This window comes from Ammospiza nelsoni, chromosome 32 (genome assembly GCF_027579445.1).
Source record: "Ammospiza nelsoni isolate bAmmNel1 chromosome 32, bAmmNel1.pri, whole genome shotgun sequence".
Classification (NCBI taxonomy): domain Eukaryota; kingdom Metazoa; phylum Chordata; class Aves; order Passeriformes; family Passerellidae; genus Ammospiza; species Ammospiza nelsoni.
The window spans coordinates 571,198-590,503 of NC_080664.1; the positions used below are offsets into that span (position 1 = coordinate 571,198).

Here is a 19,306-nt window from a genome sequence, read left to right on the forward strand (position 1 = left end):
CCCCATTACCCCCACTGTCCCCATTATCCCCCATTACCCCCATTATCCCCCACTGTCTCCACTGTTCGCACTGTCCTCATTGTCCCCACAGTCCCCACTGCCTCCATTGTCCCCATTATCCCCCACTGTCCCTCACTGTCCCCATTATCCCCCACTGTTTCCACCGTCCCCATTGTCCCCTGACCCCTCTCGGGGGAAACTGAGGCACGGCCCCCTTCCCGCCCCTCCAGCACCACGTGATCCCGCTTCCCGCCTCCTCCGCGCTCCCGCCCTCCCCTTGGCGCGGGGGGTTATGGGAAGCGTAGTCCTCCGGCGGGTTGACGGGGGCTGAGCGCGCTGCGGGCGGACTACAGTTCCCATCGGCCCCCGCGCGGCGCGGCGCTCCCGTGATGCCGCGCGCCCCCTGGCGGCGCGGGCGGCGGCCGGAGCGGCGGGGATGAGCGAGGAGGGGGCGGGCGGGGCCCGGCGGAGCGGCGGCGCCTTCCCCAGGTAGCGGGACCCCCGGGGCGGCCCGGGGCCCTGCGGCACCGCCCGGCACCGCCGGGGCCCTCCGGGGCTGCCCGGCACCGCCCGGGCCCCGCGCTGGCGGCGGCGGGCGGGGGGCGGCGGCGGCCTAGGCCGGGCTCGGGCGGGGAAGGGAGAGGGAGGGGGGACAGGGCTGTCCCGGCGGTGTGGGACGGTGCCACCCCTGCCCGTGTCCCCGCGGTGTGTGAGAGGGCCATCCCCTGCCCGTGTCCCCGCGGTGTGTGAGAGGGCCATCCCTGTCCCCGTGTCCCCGCGGTGTGTGGTACTGCCATCCCCTGCCCGTGTCCCGGCCGTGTGGGACGGTGCCATCCCTTTCCCCGTGTCCCCGCGGTGTGTGGCACTGCCATCCCTGTCCCCGTGTCCCCGCGGTGTGTGGCACTGCCATCCCTGTCCCCGTGTCCCCGCGGTGTGTGGCACTGCCATCCCTGTCCCCGTGTCCCCGCGGTGTGTGGCACTGCCATCCCCTGCCCGTGTCCCCGCGGTGTGTGGCACTGCCATCCCTTTCCCCGTGTCCCCGCGGTGTGTGGCACTGCCATCCCTGTCCCCGTGTCCCCGCGGTGTGTGGCACTGCCATCCCTTTCCCCGTGTCCCCGCGGTGTGTGGCACTGCCATCCCTGTCCCCGTGTCCCCGCGGTGTGTGGCACTGCCATCCCCTGCCCGTGTCCCCGCGGTGTGTGGCACTGCCATCCCCTGCCCGTGTCCCGGCCGTGGCTCGCGTGTGTCCCAGCTGGCAGTGCCACACCCCGACGCCGTGCCGGGGTTCCATCCGTGTCCCTGTGTCCCCAGGCTGTGTGGCAGTGCCACCGCTTCCCCTCACACTGCTGGGGCTCCATCCCCGTCCCCGTGTCACCGCATCACGCACAAATGCCACCCCAGTCGCCCCTGTGTCCGTGTCCCCGCCGTGCCCCCGTGCCCCCGTGCCCGTGCCCCCGTGCCCGTGTCGCTGACGGCGCGGTGTCCCCGCAGCCTGGAGCAGATGGTGGCGGCCAGCCCCGGCAAGACGCCCATCAGCCTCCTGCAGGAGTATGGCACTCGCCTAGGCCGCACCCCGGGCTACGACCTGCTCAAGGCCGAGGGCCAGGCGCACCAGCCCAACTTCACCTTCCGCGTCACGCTCGGGGACATCAGCTGCACCGGTGGGACCCCCGGGACCCCGCAGACACCCTGTCCCTGCTGTCCCCTCCCTGTCCCTCTTGTCCCCTCGGGGACATCACCAGTGGGTCCCTTGACCCACAGGACACTTGGGGGGCCCCCACAACTGTCCTGGGCCTCCCTGTCCCTCTTGTCCCCTTGGGGACATCACTGTGCCACTGACCCCAAACCTCCCAGTGTCCCCTGTGTGTCCCTGCTGTCCCTGAGTGTCCCCAGTGTCCCCTGTGTGTCCCTGATGTCCCCGTGTCCCCTGAGTGTCCCCAGTGTCCCTGCTGTCCCCAGTGTCCCCAGTGTCCCCTGCTGTCCCTGCTGTCCCTGATGTCCCCGTGTCCACTGAGTGTCCCCAGTGTCCCCTGCTGTCCCTGATGTCCCCTGAGTGTCCCCAGTGTCCCCAGTGTCCCCTGCTGTCCCTGATGTCCCCTGAGTGTCCCCAGTGTCCCTGCTGTCCCTGATGTCCCCTGTGTGTCCCCCAGGGCAGGGTCCCAGCAAGAAGGCGGCCAAGCACAAGGCGGCCGAGGTGGCCCTGAGGCTGCTCAGAGGGGGGGGGGGCCATGCTGGAGCCCCTGGAGCACAGGTGGGGCTGGGGGCGCTGGGGGGGGCACTGGGGGGCTCTGGGGGTACCCGGGTTTGGGGGCTCTGTGGGGAGGGGGTACCCAAAGGGGGCTGGGGGGGGGATCCTGCGGGGTGTGAGGGCTCTGCTGAGCTCGGGGGGGGCTGGGGGCTCCCAGGGGAGTCCGGGGGGGTCTGGGCAGTCTGGGGGTTATGGGGGGTCCGAGGAATTTGGGGTTCCGGGGGGTCTGGGGGCTCCCAGGGGAGTTTGGGGGTCCCTGGAGGGGTCTGGGCAGTCTGGCGGTGCCTGGGGGGCTCTGGGGGGGTCCCCGCAATGCCTGGGGGGGTCTCTGGGTTCCCAATGGGGCTGGGGGTCCCTGCAGTGCCTGGGGGGGTCTCTGGGTTCCAGGGGGGGCTGGGGGTGTCCCCATAATGCCTGGGGGGGGTCTCTGGGTTCCGGGGGGGGCTGGGGGTGTCCCCATAATGCCTGGGGGGGTCTCTGGGTTCCAGGGGGGGCTGGGGGGGTCCCCATAATGCCTGGGGGGGGTCTCTGGGTTCCGGGGGGGGCTGGGGGGGTCCCCGCAGTGCCTGGGGGTGTCTCTGACCCCTGCCCCCCCCAGCTCTCCGTTCCCCCTGGAGCCCCCCGCAGAGCCCGGCCCCGCCGCGCCCCCCCGGCCCCCGCCGCGCCCCCGCCCGCGCCCAGGTAAGGGGGGCCCCATGTGCCCCCCCCCCAGTGCCCCCTGACCCCCCAGTGCCCCCAATGGGGCCGTGGGTGCCCCCTGACCCCCCAGTGCCCCCAATGGGGCCGTGGGTGCCCCCTGACCCCCCTGTGCCCCCAATGGGGCCGTGGGTGCCCCCTGACCCCCCTGTGCCCCCAATGGGGCCGTGGGTGCCCCCTGACCCCCCTGTGCCCCCAATGGGGCCGTGGGTGCCCCCTGACCCCCCTGTGCCCCCAATGGGGCCGTGGGTGCCCCTGACCCCCCAGTGCCCCCAATGGGGCCGTGGGTGCCCCCTGACCCCTCTGTGCCCATAATGGGGCCGTGGGTGCCCCCTGTGCCCCCTGTGCCCCCCCAATGGGGCCGTGGGTGCCCCCTGACCCCTCTGTGCCCCCTGTGCCCCCCACAGGGGTCGTGGGTGCCCCCGGACCCCCCTGTGCCCCCCCCAATGGGGCCGTGGGTGCCCCCTGTGCCCCCTGACCCCCCTGTGCCCCACAGGGGCCCCCCCCTGGAGATGAAGCCGCCGGTGTCCCCCCCCCAGGCCGAGTGTAACCCTGTGGGGGCTCTGCAGGTGGGTGCCACCCCCGGGAGGGGACGCAGGGGACACAGGGGACACCAACCCGCCCCCCTGCACCTGGCCGGGGTGGGGGGACACGGCCCTGGGGGGGACCTCCCCCATTGTGGGGTGGGGGGAACACGATGGGCTTTGGGGACGTTGTTCCTGTTGTGGGGACGGTCGCCTCCTTTTTGGGGCCAATTGTCCCCTTTTAGGGACAGTCATTCCATTTAGGGGCTGATTATCCCCATTTAGGGACAGTCATTCCTGCTCTGGGTGGGTTATCCCTCTTTTGGGGACAGTTATGCCTGTTTTGGGGCTGATTATCCCCATTTTGAGGACAGTTATCCCCTTTTGGAGCCATTATTCCATTTTGGGCCGGTTATCCCCTTTTGGAGACATTATTCCCATCTTGGGGCCGGTTATCCCCGTGTTGGGGCCGGTTATCCCCGTTTGGGGCCGGTTATCCCCGTTTGGGGCCGGTTATCCCCTTTTGGGGCCGGTTATCCCCGTGTTGGGGCCGGTTATCCCCATTTTGGGCCGGTTATCCCCATGTTGGGCCGGTTATCCCCTTTTGGGGCCGGTTATCCCCGTGTTGGGGCCGGTTATCCCCGTTTGGGGCCGGTTATCCCCGTTTGGGGCCGGTTATCCCCTTTTGGGGCCATTATCCCCTTTTGGGGCCATTATCCCCATTTTGGGGCCATTATCCCCGTGTTGGGCCGGCTGTCTCAGGTTTGGAGCGCATTGCCCGGCCGCTGGTGGCTCGGGGCTGTCCCCTGGTGGCGCGGCCGTGTCCCCAGGGCCGGCCCTGTGCCCGTGTCCCCTCAGGAGCTGGTGGTGCAGAAGGGCTGGCGCCTGCCCGAGTACACGGTGACGCAGGAGTCGGGGCCGGCGCACCGCAAGGAGTTCACCATGACGTGCCGGGTGGAGCGCTTCGTGGAGATCGGTGAGGGCAGCGCAGGGGCCCGGGGGTCCCGGGCAGGGCTCCGGGGGTCCCGGCTCACCCCCGGCCCCTCGCAGGCAGCGGCACCTCCAAGAAGCTGGCCAAGCGCAACGCGGGCCGCCAAGATGCTGGTGAGGATCCACAACGTGCCCATGGAGCCGCGCGACGGCAGCGAGGCTGAGGGCGAGGAGGACCAGTTCAATGTGGTACTGGGGGCACTGGGGGGGAAACGGCCACCCAGAGACACCCCTGGGTCACCCAGAGACACCCAGAGACACCCAGAGACACCCAGAGCCACCCCAGAGACACCCTGGGTCACCCAGAGACACCCAGAGACACCCAGAGACACCCAGAGCCACCCCAGAGACACCCAGAGACACCCTGGGTCACCCAGAGACACCCCAGAGACACCCTGGGTCACCCAGAGACACCCAGAGACACCCTGGGTCACCCAGAGACACCCAGAGTCACCCAGAGACACCCTGGGTCACCCAGAGTCCCCAGAGTCCCCTCTGCCCCCCTGCTCCAGGCCGTGGGGAGGGCACCCCCTGTGTTTGGGTTCCGGGTGGTTCTGGGGGTGTCCCGCCGTTCCCGGGGGGTTCCCACACCTCGGGGGGCTCGGGACAGAGCCCGGGGCTGGGCGGGTCCCCGAGCCCCCCGTGCCCCTCCCCAGACGTGCCCGCGGCTGGAGGGGCTGCGGGGCCGCGCCCCCGGCTGCACGTGGGACGCGCTGCGCAACTCGGCGGGCGAGAAGCTGGGCCAGCTGCGGGGCCGGGGCGGCGGCACCGCCACCGCGGGGGGCGCCTGCGCGCTGCTGCAGGAGCTCTCGGAGGAGCAGAGCTTCGCCATCAGCTACCTGGACATCGGTGAGCCCCGGAGCCCCTCAGCCCTGCCCGGTGCCCCTCAGCCCAGCCTGGTGCCCCTCAGCCCTGCCCTGTGCCCCTCAGCCCTGCCCTGGCCCCTCCAGCCCTGCCCTGGCCCCTCCAGCCCAGCCCGGTGCCCCTCAGCCCAGCCCGGTGCCCCTCCAGCCCTGCCCTGTGCCCCTCCAGCCCTGCCCTGTGCCCCTCAGCCCTGCCCTGTGCCCCTCCAGCCCAGCCTGGTGCCCCTCAGCCCAGCCCGGTGCCCCTCAGCCCTGCCCTGGCCCCTCCAGCCCAGCCCGGTGCCCCTCAGCCCAGCCCGGTGCCCCTCCAGCCCTGCCCTGTGCCCCTCCAGCCCTGCCCTGTGCCCCTCAGCCCTGCCCGGTTCTCTCCAGCTCCACCCTGGCCCCTCAGCCCTGCCCGGTGCCCCTCCAGCCCTGCCCTGGCCCCTCCAGCCCCGCCCTGGCCCCTCCAGCCCTGCCCTGGCCCCTCCAGCCCTGCCCTGTGCCCCTCCAGCCCTGCCCGGTGCCCCTCAGCCCTGCCCTGTGCCCCTCAGCCCTGCCCCCTGCCCCTCAGCCCAGCCCGGTGCCCCTCAGCCCTGCCCCCTGCCCCTCCAGCCCCACCCTGGCCCCTCCAGCCCTGCCCGGTGCCCTCCAGCCCTGCCCGGTGCCCCTCCAGCCCCACCCTTGCCCCTCCAGCCCTGCCCGGTGCCCTCCAGCCCTGCCCGGTGCCCCGCGGGTGCCCTGGGGTGACCCCCTGTGCCCCCAGACGCGCTGAGCCTCAGCGGGCTGCACCAGTGCCTGGTGGAGCTCTCCACGCAGCCGACCACGGTGTGCCACGGCTCGGCCCCGTCCCGCGACGGCGCCCGCGCCCAGGCGGCCCGGAACGCGCTGCAGTACCTGCGCATCATGGCCGGGGGCAAGTGAGCCCCGCCGGGGGCAGCGAGTGCTGCCCGGGGCAGTCCAGCCCTGCCCGGGGCAATCGAGCCCCGCCGGGCCCGGGCACTGCCCCCGGAGCCGCCCCCGGGCAGCGCTCGGACCCCCGGACTCCGTCCCACCCGCGGCCACCGCCCCGACCCCGCTGCGGGTGCACGGACAGACGGACAGACAGACGGACAGACGGACCTCAGGGCCCGGGGCCCCCCTCCGTCCTGGCCCCCCGTTCTGGAGGGCCCCGGGTGCCATCGGCCCCCCAGAATAAAGCTGGGGGGGTTTGTACGCCCCGTGTCGGTGTCTGCTTGGGGCCGGGGGGCCCAGGGAGGGGCAGAAACAGAGCGAGGGCTCGGGTGGGGGCACGAATCCTTTATTGGGGAGCGGATGGAGCCCCCGAGGGCTCGGGTGGGGGCACGAATCCTTTATTGGGGAGCGGATGGAGCCCCCGAGGGCTCGGGTGGGGGCACGAATCCTTTATTGGGGGGCAGACGGAGCCCCCGCGGGGCCGGGCCGGGGTCGGGCTCAGCGGCGGCGGCCGAAGCGCTGCGGGGTCGCCATGGTCCAGAACGGGGCCGCCGGGGGGTCCCAGCTGCGGGGGCTGAGCCGGGCCTGGGGACCCCCCTGCAGCCCCCAGCCCCACCTGCCGGGGGACACGGCACCGTTCATCGGCACCGGGGACCCCAAACCCCCCCGGTCCCTCCCCACCTCCCGCTGTCCCCCGGACCCCCCGACCGGGCCCCGTCCCCGCTCACCTCGGCCGGGGGGCCTCGGGGGCGCGGCCGGGGCGCCGCAGGGACCGGAGCAGCGCTCCCAGGGCGGCGGCGGCGGCGGCGGCGGGGGGCGGCCCCGGGGCGGCGGCGGCGGCGGCCTGAGGCGGGGGAGCAGCGGGGCTCACAGCGGCCCTGGAACCGCGCAGCGACCCCCGACCCAGCCCCGAGCACCCCCCACAAACCGGAGCCGGCGGCGCGGCCGGGCCGGGGCTCACCGGGGCCGGGCCGGGGGTCCCGGGACAGGCGCGGGCGGAGCGCGGGGTCCCCGCCAGCAGCAGCAGCAGCAGCAGCAGCAGCAGCACCGGGCGCCCCGCCATCGCCATCGCCATCGCCCCCGCCCCGCCGCCGCCGCCGCCGCCGCCTCTTATAGCCGGGCCGGGGGTCCCGGGGGAGCGGGGGGCGGCGGGAGCGGCCCCGGCCCCGCCGCCGTTAATGAAACCCATTTAGCAGCCGCGACAGCCGCCGCCGGGGACGGACGGCCGGACGGATGGATGGGCGGACGGGGGAGCCCCGCACCTCCCGCCCCGCCCGGGCCCCGCAACCGGCACCGCCGCGGCTGCGGAGCGAGACCCCCGGGACCCCCGACCTGCCAGGAGCCCCTGAGACGGGGGCGCCTCCCCTGCTCCCCACCCAGCCCATCGCTCCCAGACCGGGACCCCCCTCCCCTGTCCCCCAATCACCCCCAGACCGGGACCCCCCCCGGTTCCCCACCACCCCCCGACTCCCCCCGGGTCCCCCCGCGCCCCCCGCCCTCGGCCCGGCCTCGCTGCCGCCCCCCGGTGGCCGCTGCGCGCTCCTGCAGCCCCGACGGCGCGGCCGCGGCTCCGCCGACCCCAAACCAGCCGAAATCGCCCCAAAAACGCACCCGAGGGCGCCCCGGGACACTGCGCTGTCCCCGCAAGCAGCTCCCCCGCGGCAGGGTGACAGTCCCACGCCGTCCCGGGTCCAGCCGGTGTCACCCTCGGTCCGGTGCCACCCACACCACGAACCCCGGGGACACCAGGGGTGTCCGAGGGACAGAGTGAGTGACCCCGGGGTGTCCGAGGGACAGAGTGAGTGACCCCGGGATGTCCGAGGGACAGAGTGACCCCGGGGGTGTCCGAGGGACAGAGTGAGTGACCCCGGGATGTCCGAGGGACAGAGTGACCCCGAGGTTGTCCGAGGGACAGAGTGAGTGACCCCGGGGTGTCCGAGGGACAGAGTGACCCCGGGGGTGTCCGAGGGACAGAGTGAGTGACCCCGGGGTGTCCGAGGGACAGAGTGACCCCGGGGGTGACCGAGGGACAGAGTGAGTGACCCCGGGGTGTCCGAGGGACAGAGTGACCCCGGGGGTGTCCCCCGCCCGCCCCCCCACAACGGGCAGCAGCCGGCGGCTCCTGGGTAATATTTAATGTTATATTTGCAGCATAAATAAAAGGCACGTTACATGTTTGGTACGACACGGCCGAGGGCGGGCGGGCTGGGACGCGCCCCCGGTGCCCCCGCGGCCCCGGGCCCCGCGGGGCTGTGAGGACCCGCTCACAGGAGCCCGGGCGGGCCGGGGGTCCCTCGGGGGCGGCGGGGGTCGGGGCAGACCCGCGGCGGCCGCTCTACGATACATGGGTGCGTATACGCGTCGATATGGACTGGTAAGATACTACACAGGTACTCGGGGTCCTTTTTGGCTTCTTCCATTATTGATCGTCAAAGCTCGTGGCACAAAGCAGCTGGGGGGTGGGGGGCGCGCCCAGGACCCTCCTGCCGTGTCCCTTCGGCACCTCCGGGCTCGTTCTGGGGCCAACAGAGCGGGAACGGGTCCAGGAGCCCCAAAATGTCACAATTCCCAGCCGGGCCAAGAATCCCGGACCAAACACCGGGGCGGGGGGAAACGGGACCAACTCTTCCCGATCCGCGGGGTTTGGAGGCTGAAGAGGGAGGAGGAGGAAGGAGGGAGCAGCAGCTGCCCCGCCGCGGGGCTCCCCGGGGTCTGCAGGCATCCGTTCCTATTCCGTAACCCCGGTAAAATCCACAAAGCCCGGACCCCGCAGCCGATCCCGCCCCAGCCCGGAGCCCTTCGCAGGGAGGGGACAGGAGAGGGGACAGGAGAGGGGACAGGAGAGGGGACAGGAGGAAGGGACAGGAGGAAGGCTCGGCCCCCCGGGATTCCCGGAGCCCGGGCAGAGCACAGTGCAGGCGCCCGGCGCTGCCACCCCTCGGCTCTGAGCAGAATCGGGGGGGTTTGCCCCAAAACCGGTCACAAAGCGAGGAGGGGCTGCTGCTTTTGGGGTGAAACACACGGGGAATGGGCACGGGAAGCTCCAACGCTGCGAGTGACCCAGGCACAGCCGAGCCCGGACTCCGCTCGCTCCCGCCCGTCCCTGAGCCCCTTTGGCGCTCTCCTTTTCCGGGTCTGCAGAATTCTCAAGGCACTGGCGATGGGGATGCGGGCACGGGGAGCTCGGGGCATGGAGGGGGAGCGGCTCCTGCCCCCCATCCCGAGGGGCCAGGAGGGCTCCGGGGAAGAGCAGCGAGGCACAACAAGCCCGTCAGACCGAACCCAGCGCCCCGAGGGGCAAATGAGGGGCTGGGGGAGCTGCTGCCCCCCAGCCAAACTCTGCCCCGCATTTTCCAGCCTCTGCTCGTTCCTGGCGCTGCCAGCGAGGCCCCAGAGCAAAGGGGGAACCAGAGGGAACCAGAGCTCAGCTCCCCCTCCCCTGCCCCGGATGGGCACCGCGGCTCCCCCACAGCACAGGAGGAGCTGCAGGACCCCCAGGGATCCCCCAAAAGGGCCCCGAGCCCTCCCCGGCCTCACCTGGGCCCTCCCTGGTCGGGACGGGGAGTGCTGGAGACACCCGGGAGCCCCGGCTGGGCTTTAGGGACAGCTTTAGGGGGGAAAAGGGGTCTGGGGGATCTGAGGGACCCCAACAAGAGACCCCCGAGGCTGCAGCACGGAGAGGAGCTGGGATGAGCAAGAGGAAAAAGGGGAGAGCAGGAGCAGCAACACAAACCCACCCTGACCCGGCCCCAGGTGAGGAAGAGCTGCACAGCGGGGAGGGAGGGGAGAAGCTGAATTCCATGGCTGGGAAAACCCCAAACCTCAGCACTTCCCATCAGTGCCGAGATCCCAGGCCCTGCTCAGCCCTGGCTTTGGGTTTCGCTGTCCCTGGGAACCTTCCAAGGACGGAGGAACCGACCAAAATCACCTGGACCGACCAACCAACCTGGCTCCAAAGTGGCGAGTGCGACCTGAGGGGGGCTTGGCTGAGGAGGGACTGAGGGGCAGCAGTTCCAGGGGCTGGAGCAGGGCCATGGACCGGGACAAGGTTCCTTCCACATCCCAAAAACGCACAGCAGCCCTTCCCATTCCCATTCCCCATTCCTCATTATTCCCCATTCCCCATTTCCCATCCCCATTCCCCATTCCCCATTCCCATCCCCATGTCCCATTCCCCATTATTTCCCATTCCCAGCTCCATCTGCAGCACTGCAGAAGCTCCGGAGCCCCCAGGCACACACGGGACAGAGCCCCGTGCCCACCCAGCAGGACAGGGACCCGACCCCAGCTCCTCCTCTGTCTGCTCCGGCCGGGCCCCGAACCCCGGCCCCGTTCTGCTCCCATCCTCGGGACAATCCCATCATTTAAGGCCATTTCTGAGGGCATCGGGGTCCCTGAGGGGCAGCTGCTCCCGGGGCTGGGGCTGGGTTTGGGGAGCCAGGGCTGGGTTTGCCCAGGGAGGAGCCCTCGGTGCCAGAGCTCAGAGCTCCGGGAGGCTCCTGGTGAAGGTGCAACGATTTGGGGAGTGGGAACAAACCTGGGAGCAGCACGGGGACAGCAGGGAGCGTCACCGGAGGGTCACAGCCCCCAGCCCAGGGACAGCAGGGAGTGTCACAGCCCCCAGCCGGGGCACAGGGCCACCACTGGGGCTCCCCAGATTTAGTGTTTGCCACAGGAGCCCCTGAACCCGCTCTCCCTGGGGGCTCCATTGAGGGGAAAGCGCCAGAGCCGCCCTTAAACCAAACCAGAACAAGAAGAACGAAACCCCAGAAGGGACAGGGAAGGTCCCACACCCCCCAGAACAGACCCCAGGCAGGACAGGGAGGGTCCCGGCGGTGCTCAGAACTCGCTCCAGAAGGGACAGGGAGGGCCCGGCGCCCCGCGGCCGGGCGGGCTGCGCTCAGTCCATGCAGGTGCCCCGGCCCGGGGCCATCATCTGCCCGCAGAGTGTCCCTGTGGGGCCATGATGACGGGCGCGGCCGCGGGCACGGCCAGCTCTGTCCTTTGCCCGGCCATGTGGGCCAGCACCGAGCTGGCCACGGCCTCGGCGGCCGAGCGGAGCCCGTTGGGGGCGGCCGAGGCCGAGCTGTGCTGGATGACGGGCGCGGGCGAGCCCGAGGGCTCCGAGCTCTCCTTGGGGCTCTCTGCGGGACAGGAGCGGGACAGAGCGGGTCAGGGACGGGGGCAGCACCGGGGGGAACGGGGCTGGTTTGGGGGGAACGGGGCTGGTTTGGATTTGGGAACACTGCTGACCCATGTGGGAACGGGGCTGGTTTGGGGGGGAACGGGGCTGGTTTGGGAATGGGGCTGGTTTGGGTTTGGGAACGGGGCTGGTTTGGGTTTGGGAACGGGGCTGGTTTGGGTTTGGGAACGGGGCTGGTTTGGGTTTGGGAACGGGGCTGGCCCAGAGGGGGATCAGGGAGCAGCAGGAACGGGCTGGGCACTCAGCCTGGAGCAGCGAGAAGCCAAGCCCAGGGAATGTGGAACCCCCTCCCCTTGGGCAGGACACGGGGACCCTCCCCACCGCTGCCCCCTCCCCAGAGCAGCAGACCCTGCTGATCCTGCCCAGTTCCAGCCCAGCTTCCCGAGGAGGGCAGCACTGGCACAGCCTCCAGCCCACGCTCATTCCCAGCCCATCCATCCCTCATTAGCAGGAGTTAATGAATTTCCCCCAGGTCCTGGAGCCGAGGCTGAGCAGCCCCTTCCCCACCTGCCAGCGGGAGGAGATGCCCTGGAGCTGCGATTTGGGGGGGTTTTATCCCTAAATCACCTGCTCTGCTCTTTACTGCTCCCCCGCCACTGAAATCAATCAGAGCCCATCACGAGGCTCTGCCTGCTCGGGTTTTGGGGAATTTGCAGCCCCAGACAAAGGCAGAGCCTCCTTCCCTTCGTTCTTCGGGAATTTGGGGAATTTGGCAGAGCTCAGAGCTCCTGAGCCTGGCGATCACCTGGGAGCCCTCAGGTACCCCAGAGGCGCCGGCAGGGAATTCCATCTCCCTTTGCAGGGGCAAACAAGGGCACAGCTGGGCACAGGAAACCCCAATAAAAACCCAGAACCCCAGCGCCCAGGGCTCTGCACCCAGAGGTGCCGGCAGGGAATTCCATCTCCCTTTGCAGGGGCAAACAAGGGCACAGCTGGGATGTTTGTGGCACAGGAAACCCCAACAAAGGTCAGGTGTGGGGCTCAGCCCCTCGCTGGGCTCCCTGTCCTGGCTGGGGAGGTCGAGCAGAGCCGTCCCCGCCCCGCACCCCAAGGCTGCAGACTCACAATAACGCTCCCAATGAAGCCCAGAGCAGCTGCAATGCCCTCGGGGACCCGGGCTCTGCGCAGGACCTGCCTGGCCGCAAATCCCGGCCATAAAAGGGGCACAGGGGAGGGGAGAATCTCATTTTCAGCCTTCAGATGTGCAATGAATTCCTGCTGCTGCTGAGGGGGATTGGGATGAGCAGGGACGAGCGGGGATTTGGGGATTTGGGGACATCTGAGGGGCTCGGAGCCACCCAGGGGTGGCAGCGGCTGTGCCAGGCCCCTCGAGCTCATCCCTGTGCCCCACCAGGCAGGGCAGAACCCCACAGACCCTGACAAGGCACAAGGCACAGCCTTGAACACCGAATTTTCTTTTTTTAGGTATTTTTTCCAGGGGTGCCAGGATCCCTGTGCCCCACCAGGCAAGGCAGAACCCCACAGACCCTGACAAGGCACAAGGCACAGCCTTGAACACCGAATTTTCATTTTTAGGTATTTTTTCCCCTTTTTCTGCCCGTGTTCCTGCTCTCTCAGCCCGTGCTCCCGTTTTTCCAAGGAACACTAGAGGACTCCAGCGTCCTCCCAAAGCCTCTCAGCAGCCTGAACTGCACTGCAGGCAGGGCAGCAGGACCCAGATCCCGCCAGCTCCCGGCTCGGTGATAATGAAACAGCCAGCATTAAAAAAAGAAAATTATGGGAAGAAAAGGAGATAAAACCCAGCCTTTTCCTTTTTTTTTTTTTTTGGTTTAACTGCCAAGCCGAGGGAATGGCAAAGAATGAGCAATGGAGCTCCAGGATGTCATGGGGGGGGTCTGGCCTTGGCGTGGGGCAGCAAATTTGGAATTTCCAAGGGACATGGGGGGCACAGGGACCCTGCCCTGGGGGCACAGGGGTGCACGGGGACACCCACCCTGCCCTGGCACTGCCCTCGTGCCAGCAGGTGCCACCCCAAGGTCACAGGGACACTCGGGGATGCCCCTCAGTGGCATGGGCAGGAATGTCCTGGGGGGCTCCGAGGGGATGTTGGGGTGTCCTGGGCCCGGCCCGGGCGCTCTGCACTCCCTGCTGGCGCTGCGCTGTGCCAGCCCTGCCCTGCAGGGACCCCGAGGGACAGCGGGGGCACAGAGGTGACAGGGGGTGACAGGCACGGCCTGAGGGGACAGTCCCCTCCCGCCCAGCCCAGCCCGGCCCACGTGTGCCATCACTCACCCAGGTAGCCCTGGCTCTTCTTCTGCAGGGCCGTGACGGGACAGTCCTTGTGGGCCAGCAGCAGCTGCTTCAGCTGCGCCACCTCGTTCCTGAGCAGCGTCACCTCGTTCTGAGGGGACACAGGCACACCTGAGTCACTCCGCAGAGCGTCCCAAAACCCTCGGTGTCACAAAAACCCTCAGAGTGTCCCAAAAACCCCTCAGAGCTTCCCAAAAACCTTCAGAGCTTCCCCAAAACCCTCAGTGTCCCAAAAACCCCTCAGAGCGTCCCAAAAACTCCTCGGAGCTTCCAAAAAACCCAGGGCCATGCCAGGGCCACACCAGGGCTGCACCAGGACTGTGCCAGCCCGTGCCACACTCACGCTGAGCTGGATGTTCTGGCTGGTGAGCTCCTCGGCTTTCTTCTCCAGCGAGGACACCCAGAGCTTGCGTTTCTGCCGGCAGCGCGAGGCGGCCGCGCGGTTCCGCTCCAGGAAGCGCTGCCGGCGCTCGTCCGGGTCCTCGTCAGCCGCGCGCCGGCGCCGGCCCCCGGAGCTGGGCGTGGGCTGGGCCGGGGACACCTGCGGGGACAGCGACAGGGACATGGCACACCTGGGGACAGGGACGTGGCACACCTGGGGACAGGGACAGGGACATGGGCACACCTGGGGACAGCGACAGGGACATGGGCACACCTGGGGACAGGGACAGGGACGTGGCACACCTGGGGACAGTGACAGGGACATGGGCACACCTGGCGACAGGGACATGGCACACCTGGGGACAGGGACAGGGACATGGGCACACCTGGGGACAGGGACATGGGCACACCTGGGGACAGGGACATGGCACACCTGGGGACAGCGACATGGGCACACCTGGGGACAGGGAGAGATGGGCACACCTGGGGATAGGGACAGGGACATGGCACACCTGGGGACAGCGACATGGCACACCTGGGGACAGCGACAGGGACATGGGCACACCTGGGGACAGCGACATGGCACACCTGGGGACAGCGACAGGGACATGGGCACACCTGGGGATAGGGACATGGACATGGGCACACCTGGGGACAGGGACATGGGCACACCTGGGGACAGGGAGAGATGGGCACACCTGGGGACAGCGACAGGGAGAGATGGGTGTGGGCTGCACCGGGGACACCTGCGGGGACAGGGACAGGGACAGGGGACAGGGACAGGGACAGGGACAGGGACAGGCTCAGCAGCGGCTCTGGGACAGGCAGGACACGGCGCTGGCAGCGCAGAGTGAGCGGAGCTCGGTCCTGCTGCCACTGCCAGGCACGGCCACTGCTCAGGGCACCAGATAATCCCGGCTTTCAAGAATGCAATTTGCTTTAAAAATTAATTTTCCCCTCAAAACCTGCAGCCAAACAAGCCCTGGGAGGCGACAGGGAACGGGAGGGTTTGTAGGGCCTTGGTTTTATTGGGGAGAAAAAGGGAGAGCAGCCAGGGCTGGCAGCAGAGCAGCTCCAGCCCCACACAATGAGGGGCCGGCCCAGCCCCAGTGCAGCGTTTGGAGATCAAACCCTGCACAGCCGCTGAGCGAGCAGGTGGCCACGCTGATGGAGCTGCTGCAGAGCCAGCCCGGCTGATTGCCCGAGCGGGGAGCGTTTAACCCGGATTGGGCAGGGACAGGAGGGGAAATGCTCCTTGCCAGCCCACGCCGGGGCTGCCAGGCAGGTGAAGCAGGGCTGGAGCCCCTGCCTGGTGCGCTGGGGGTGCCTCAGTGCTGAGCAGCCCTGGAACGGACAGGGTTTAACCCCTTCTGCAGTGTGGGGGGGGCGCTGGGAGGGTTTGTGCTCCTTGCCAAGGCCTGGGAGCCCCAGTGCAGCAGGAGCAGCCCCAGGGCAGCCCCAGCTGCAGCTCCAGTGCAGCATTACCAGCAGCCGCAGCAGCACACACACACACACACACACACACACACACACACCTGTGGCTGGGCCGGGGACGGCGTGTCGGGGTGCTGTCCCCCCTGGCTCTGCTCCGGCCGCGCGGTCACCAGGGTGCTGGCCGAGCCCACGGCCAGGCTGCTGCCGTTCAGCGAGGAGGAGGCTGCCAGGCTGGCCTTCAGCCTCTGGGAGGGGCACAAAGGGACATCAGAGGAGCTGCCAGGGCCCCGGCAGCCCCTGCCACACTGCAGCCACCCTGCAGCCACCCTGCAGCCACCCTGCAGCCACCCCGCTGGACACGGCCACCAGCTGTGTCCAGTCCAGCCCAGCGGGCAGTGCCCAGCCCAGCCCTGCCCAGGGGCCGGGCAGGCTGCAGGGCCCAGGTGTCCCCGAGTGCCCACAGCGGGATCTGAGGGTGCAGAGCGACCCAGGGGTGCCCAGTGACGATGGCGCCCAATCCCCTCCCTGGCTCTGTGGGGAGGGGAGCAGCCCCTGAGGGACCCAGGGGTGACAATGGTGACAACGGCGCCCAGTCCCCTCCCTGGGCAGGGGAGCTGCCCCAGCCAGGAGCTGCTGGAGCCTGGGGACCCCCTGACAGTGCCACCACTCACCAGTTTGGCTTCCGAGTGCACCGGGAGTGCTGAGGGCGACAGGGACCCGCTGCTGCTGCTGCTGCTGCTGCTGCCGGGGGGCCCGGGGATGCCAGGGATGTTGGGCACCATGGCCACGGGCCGGGCCAGCTGCGGGCAGCGGGACAGAGGCATTGGCACCGGAGCAGCTCCTGACAGGGCAGGGCTGCCAACCCTGACAGAGTGCCACAATCACCCAGCACGGAGCACAGGGCAGGGCTGCCAGTCCTGCTCAGCCCCTGCCACCCCGAGTGCCACAATCACCCAGCACGGAGCACAGGGCAGGTTCTGGAAGGTTCTCTCACCGAGATGACAGACGGCATCTGCACGGGGGGCCCGGGCAGCACGGGCACGGTCTGGCCGTTGGCGAGCTGCACGACGAGAGGGAGGGAGGAGCTGGGAGAGCTGGAAAACACAATGACAGCAGCCCTGCAAAACTGCAAAACACAACAACAGCCCTGAAAAACTGCCCTGGGAGAGCCGCAAAATAACCCTGCACCACTGCACCACTGCACCACTGCCCTATGAAAGCTGCAAAACACAACAGCAGCAGCTCTGCACCACTGCAAAACACAACAGCAGCAGCTCTGCAAAACTGCCCTGGGAGAGCTGCAAAACACAACAGCAGCCCTGCACCACTGCCTGGGCCATGGCAGCGCCAGCCGTGCCAGCTGTGCCAGCCGTGCCAGCTGTGCCAGCCCAGCAGCCCCACTGTGGCAGCTCCCCCTGGCTCCCAGGGAATTCCCGGATGGAATTCCTGCCCCTGGATCTCTCCCTGCCATACTCACCCAGCTGTCTGTCAGTCTGTCTGTCTGTCTGTCAGTCACAATCCCTGCCCATACTCACCCGAGGTGCCGGCTGGCGGGCGGTGCCCGTACTCACCCAGCTGTGTCTGTCAGTCTGTCTGTCAGTCAGTCAGTCTGTCAGTCAGTCAGTCTGTCAGTCAGTCTGTCAGAATGCCCTGGACACTCACCCGTGGTGCCGGCTGGCAGGCGGTGCCCGTACTCACCCAGCTGTGTCTGTCAGTCTGTCAGTATGTCAGTCTGTCAGTCTGTCAGAATCCCCTGGACACTCACCCCAGGTGCCGGCTGGCGGGCGGTGCCCGTACTCACCCAGCTGTGTCAGTCAGTCAGTCTGTCAGTCAGTCAGTCAGTCTGTCAGTCTGTCAGAATGCCCTGGACACTCACCCCAGGTGCCGGCTGGCGGGCGGTGCCTGCGTGATGACCGAGGTTGGCGAGGGCAGCGTGGCCGCGGCGTGCAGGCTGTCGTAGCCCAGGTGCAGCGGCAGCGAGCCCGGCCGCACGATGGTGGGCGTGGGGGTGGACAGGACCACGGCCTTGGGGGGGCCCGCCTGGGGGGCAGAGAGCACAAACAGGGGCTGCTCAATGCCAGATCCTCAGCCTCCAGAAACCCCCATCACAGAAACCCAGGGGAATGCATCACCCACACGGTGAGGGGCGCGAAGCTCCAGCCACTGGACTCGGCGTGTTTGGGAGGGAGCTGAAACTCCAGCCCCTCCATTCAGGATGTTTTAGAAGCTCAAGCCCCTCCATTTGGGGTGTTTGGGATGGAGATGAAGTTTCAGCCCCCCAGTATTCAGGATGTTTTAGAAGTTCCAGCCCCTCACTATTCAGGACGTTTTAGGAGCTCCAGCCCCTCCATTTGGGGTGCTTTAGGAAGGGGTGAATCTCCAGCCCCTCTGTCCCTTCAGAGGCCCAACTCAGGCCCCAGAAAAGCCCAAATCCGGCCCTGAGGAGCCCAGCCGGGTTCCCAGGGCACAGCCGCACCTTGTCCCTGTCCCTGTCCCTGTCCCGGTCCCTGTCCCGGTCCCGCTGGGGCGAGCGGGGCCGCGCCGCCGCGGGGCTCTCGGGCGGGGACGAGTCCACGTCCAGCGGCTCCTCCTCCTTGATCCGCACGTCCGGCGTGGAGGGCAGCGACATGTCCAGGGCGCCCGAGCCCTGCGGGGAGGAGGGATGGTCAGACTGGCAGCGACAGACAGACAGATCTAGGGCAGACAGACAGACTGGGAGCGACAGACAGACAGATCTAGGGCAGACAGACAGACTGGGAGCGACAGACAGACAGATCTAGGGCAGACAGCCTGGGGAGGGACAGCTTGGCAGGGACAGACAGCCTGGGAGCGACAGCCTGGGACGGACAGACAGCTCTGTAAGGACAGACAGCTCTGGGAGGGACAGACAGCTCTGGGAGGACAGACAGACACCCTGGAAGGACAGACACCCAGGAAGGAGCCCCCAATTCGCACTGCCTGCGAAACGCTCTCTGCTCCCCGAGTTGGAGGCTCAGGCCCCCAGCCTTGCCCATTTATTATCATTATCATCATCATTATTATTATTACAATTGTTATTTATTTGCACTGCAGCAGCCCCTGTGAGCGCGTGGGGCGGCTCCAGCCCGGCCCAGAGGGAGCTGCAGCCCCAGCAGCCCCCGATGGCAGCACCGTGTGGGGCCCCGTGACAGACAGCACTGCCCCACGGGCTGTTATGGGGATTTTCAGCATGAAAAGGGCCCTGCGAAGGAGAACAGGCACCCCAGCCAAACGCCTGTGAGTTACAGGAGGCGCTTTCACTCACACAACAGCTGTAAAACATTGTATAAATCAGCCTGAATTATTTTATTACCCGATTATCAAAAGCAAACAAAGGGCCATGCAAGTTATTAAATATCTATGAGCGCCCCATTAAAATAAAACCCAACCATATGCCTGGAGTTGGCCCCTTGCCACCACCCTGGGATCCAGCAGAGCCACGTGGCCCGGAGGAACCAGCCAGGGACGTGCAGGGGACACCAGGGCCAGGGCTCAGCTGAATTCGGGGTCCCAGACCTGCAGGGAGGCCGTGGCAGGGCAGGGATGCTGCTCCAGGGCTGGCAAATCACCTGGGCCCTGCTCCTGCCCGGGCAGGGGAAACTGTCCCTAAAGCAGCCCTGGCTTTGTCCAGCCTGTGCTCCGCCCCTGCCTGCTCCCTGTCCGTCTGTCTGTCTGTCCATCCATCCATCCATCCCTCCCTCCATCCCTGCTCCATCCGTCCATCCATCCATCCATCCATCCATCC

General features: G+C 68.3%; 2 protein-coding genes across 2 annotated transcripts in view; one reads left to right on the forward strand and one right to left on the reverse strand.

Annotated features, from left to right (window-relative positions):
- Positions 1–421: 421 nt before the first annotated feature.
- TARBP2 (TARBP2 subunit of RISC loading complex) lies at positions 422–6,515 on the forward strand. Its single transcript, XM_059491242.1, is given in 10 exon segments — positions 422–489; positions 1,492–1,661; positions 2,151–2,251; positions 2,847–2,929; positions 3,441–3,513; positions 4,327–4,444; positions 4,519–4,556; positions 4,558–4,647; positions 5,115–5,307; positions 6,067–6,515. Coding segments are annotated over 10 exon segments (1,077 nt in total). The 5' UTR covers positions 422–436; the 3' UTR covers positions 6,225–6,515.
- A 3,929-nt stretch (positions 6,516–10,444) lies between these two features.
- The window catches only part of LOC132085785 (cyclic AMP-dependent transcription factor ATF-7-like), a 42,802-nt gene continuing 33,940 nt past the window's right edge, over positions 10,445–19,306 (reverse strand). Inside the window, exons 5-12 of the mRNA XM_059491230.1 lie at positions 18,020–18,190; positions 17,420–17,583; positions 16,538–16,637; positions 16,215–16,343; positions 15,645–15,788; positions 14,072–14,269; positions 13,711–13,819; positions 10,445–11,398 (exon numbers count right to left, since the gene is read on the reverse strand). Coding sequence (XP_059347213.1) covers positions 11,187–11,398; positions 13,711–13,819; positions 14,072–14,269; positions 15,645–15,788; positions 16,215–16,343; positions 16,538–16,637; positions 17,420–17,583; positions 18,020–18,190 — 1,227 coding nt within the window. The 3' untranslated portion in view covers positions 10,445–11,186. The remainder of the gene's footprint in view (positions 11,399–13,710; positions 13,820–14,071; positions 14,270–15,644; positions 15,789–16,214; positions 16,344–16,537; positions 16,638–17,419; positions 17,584–18,019; positions 18,191–19,306) is intronic.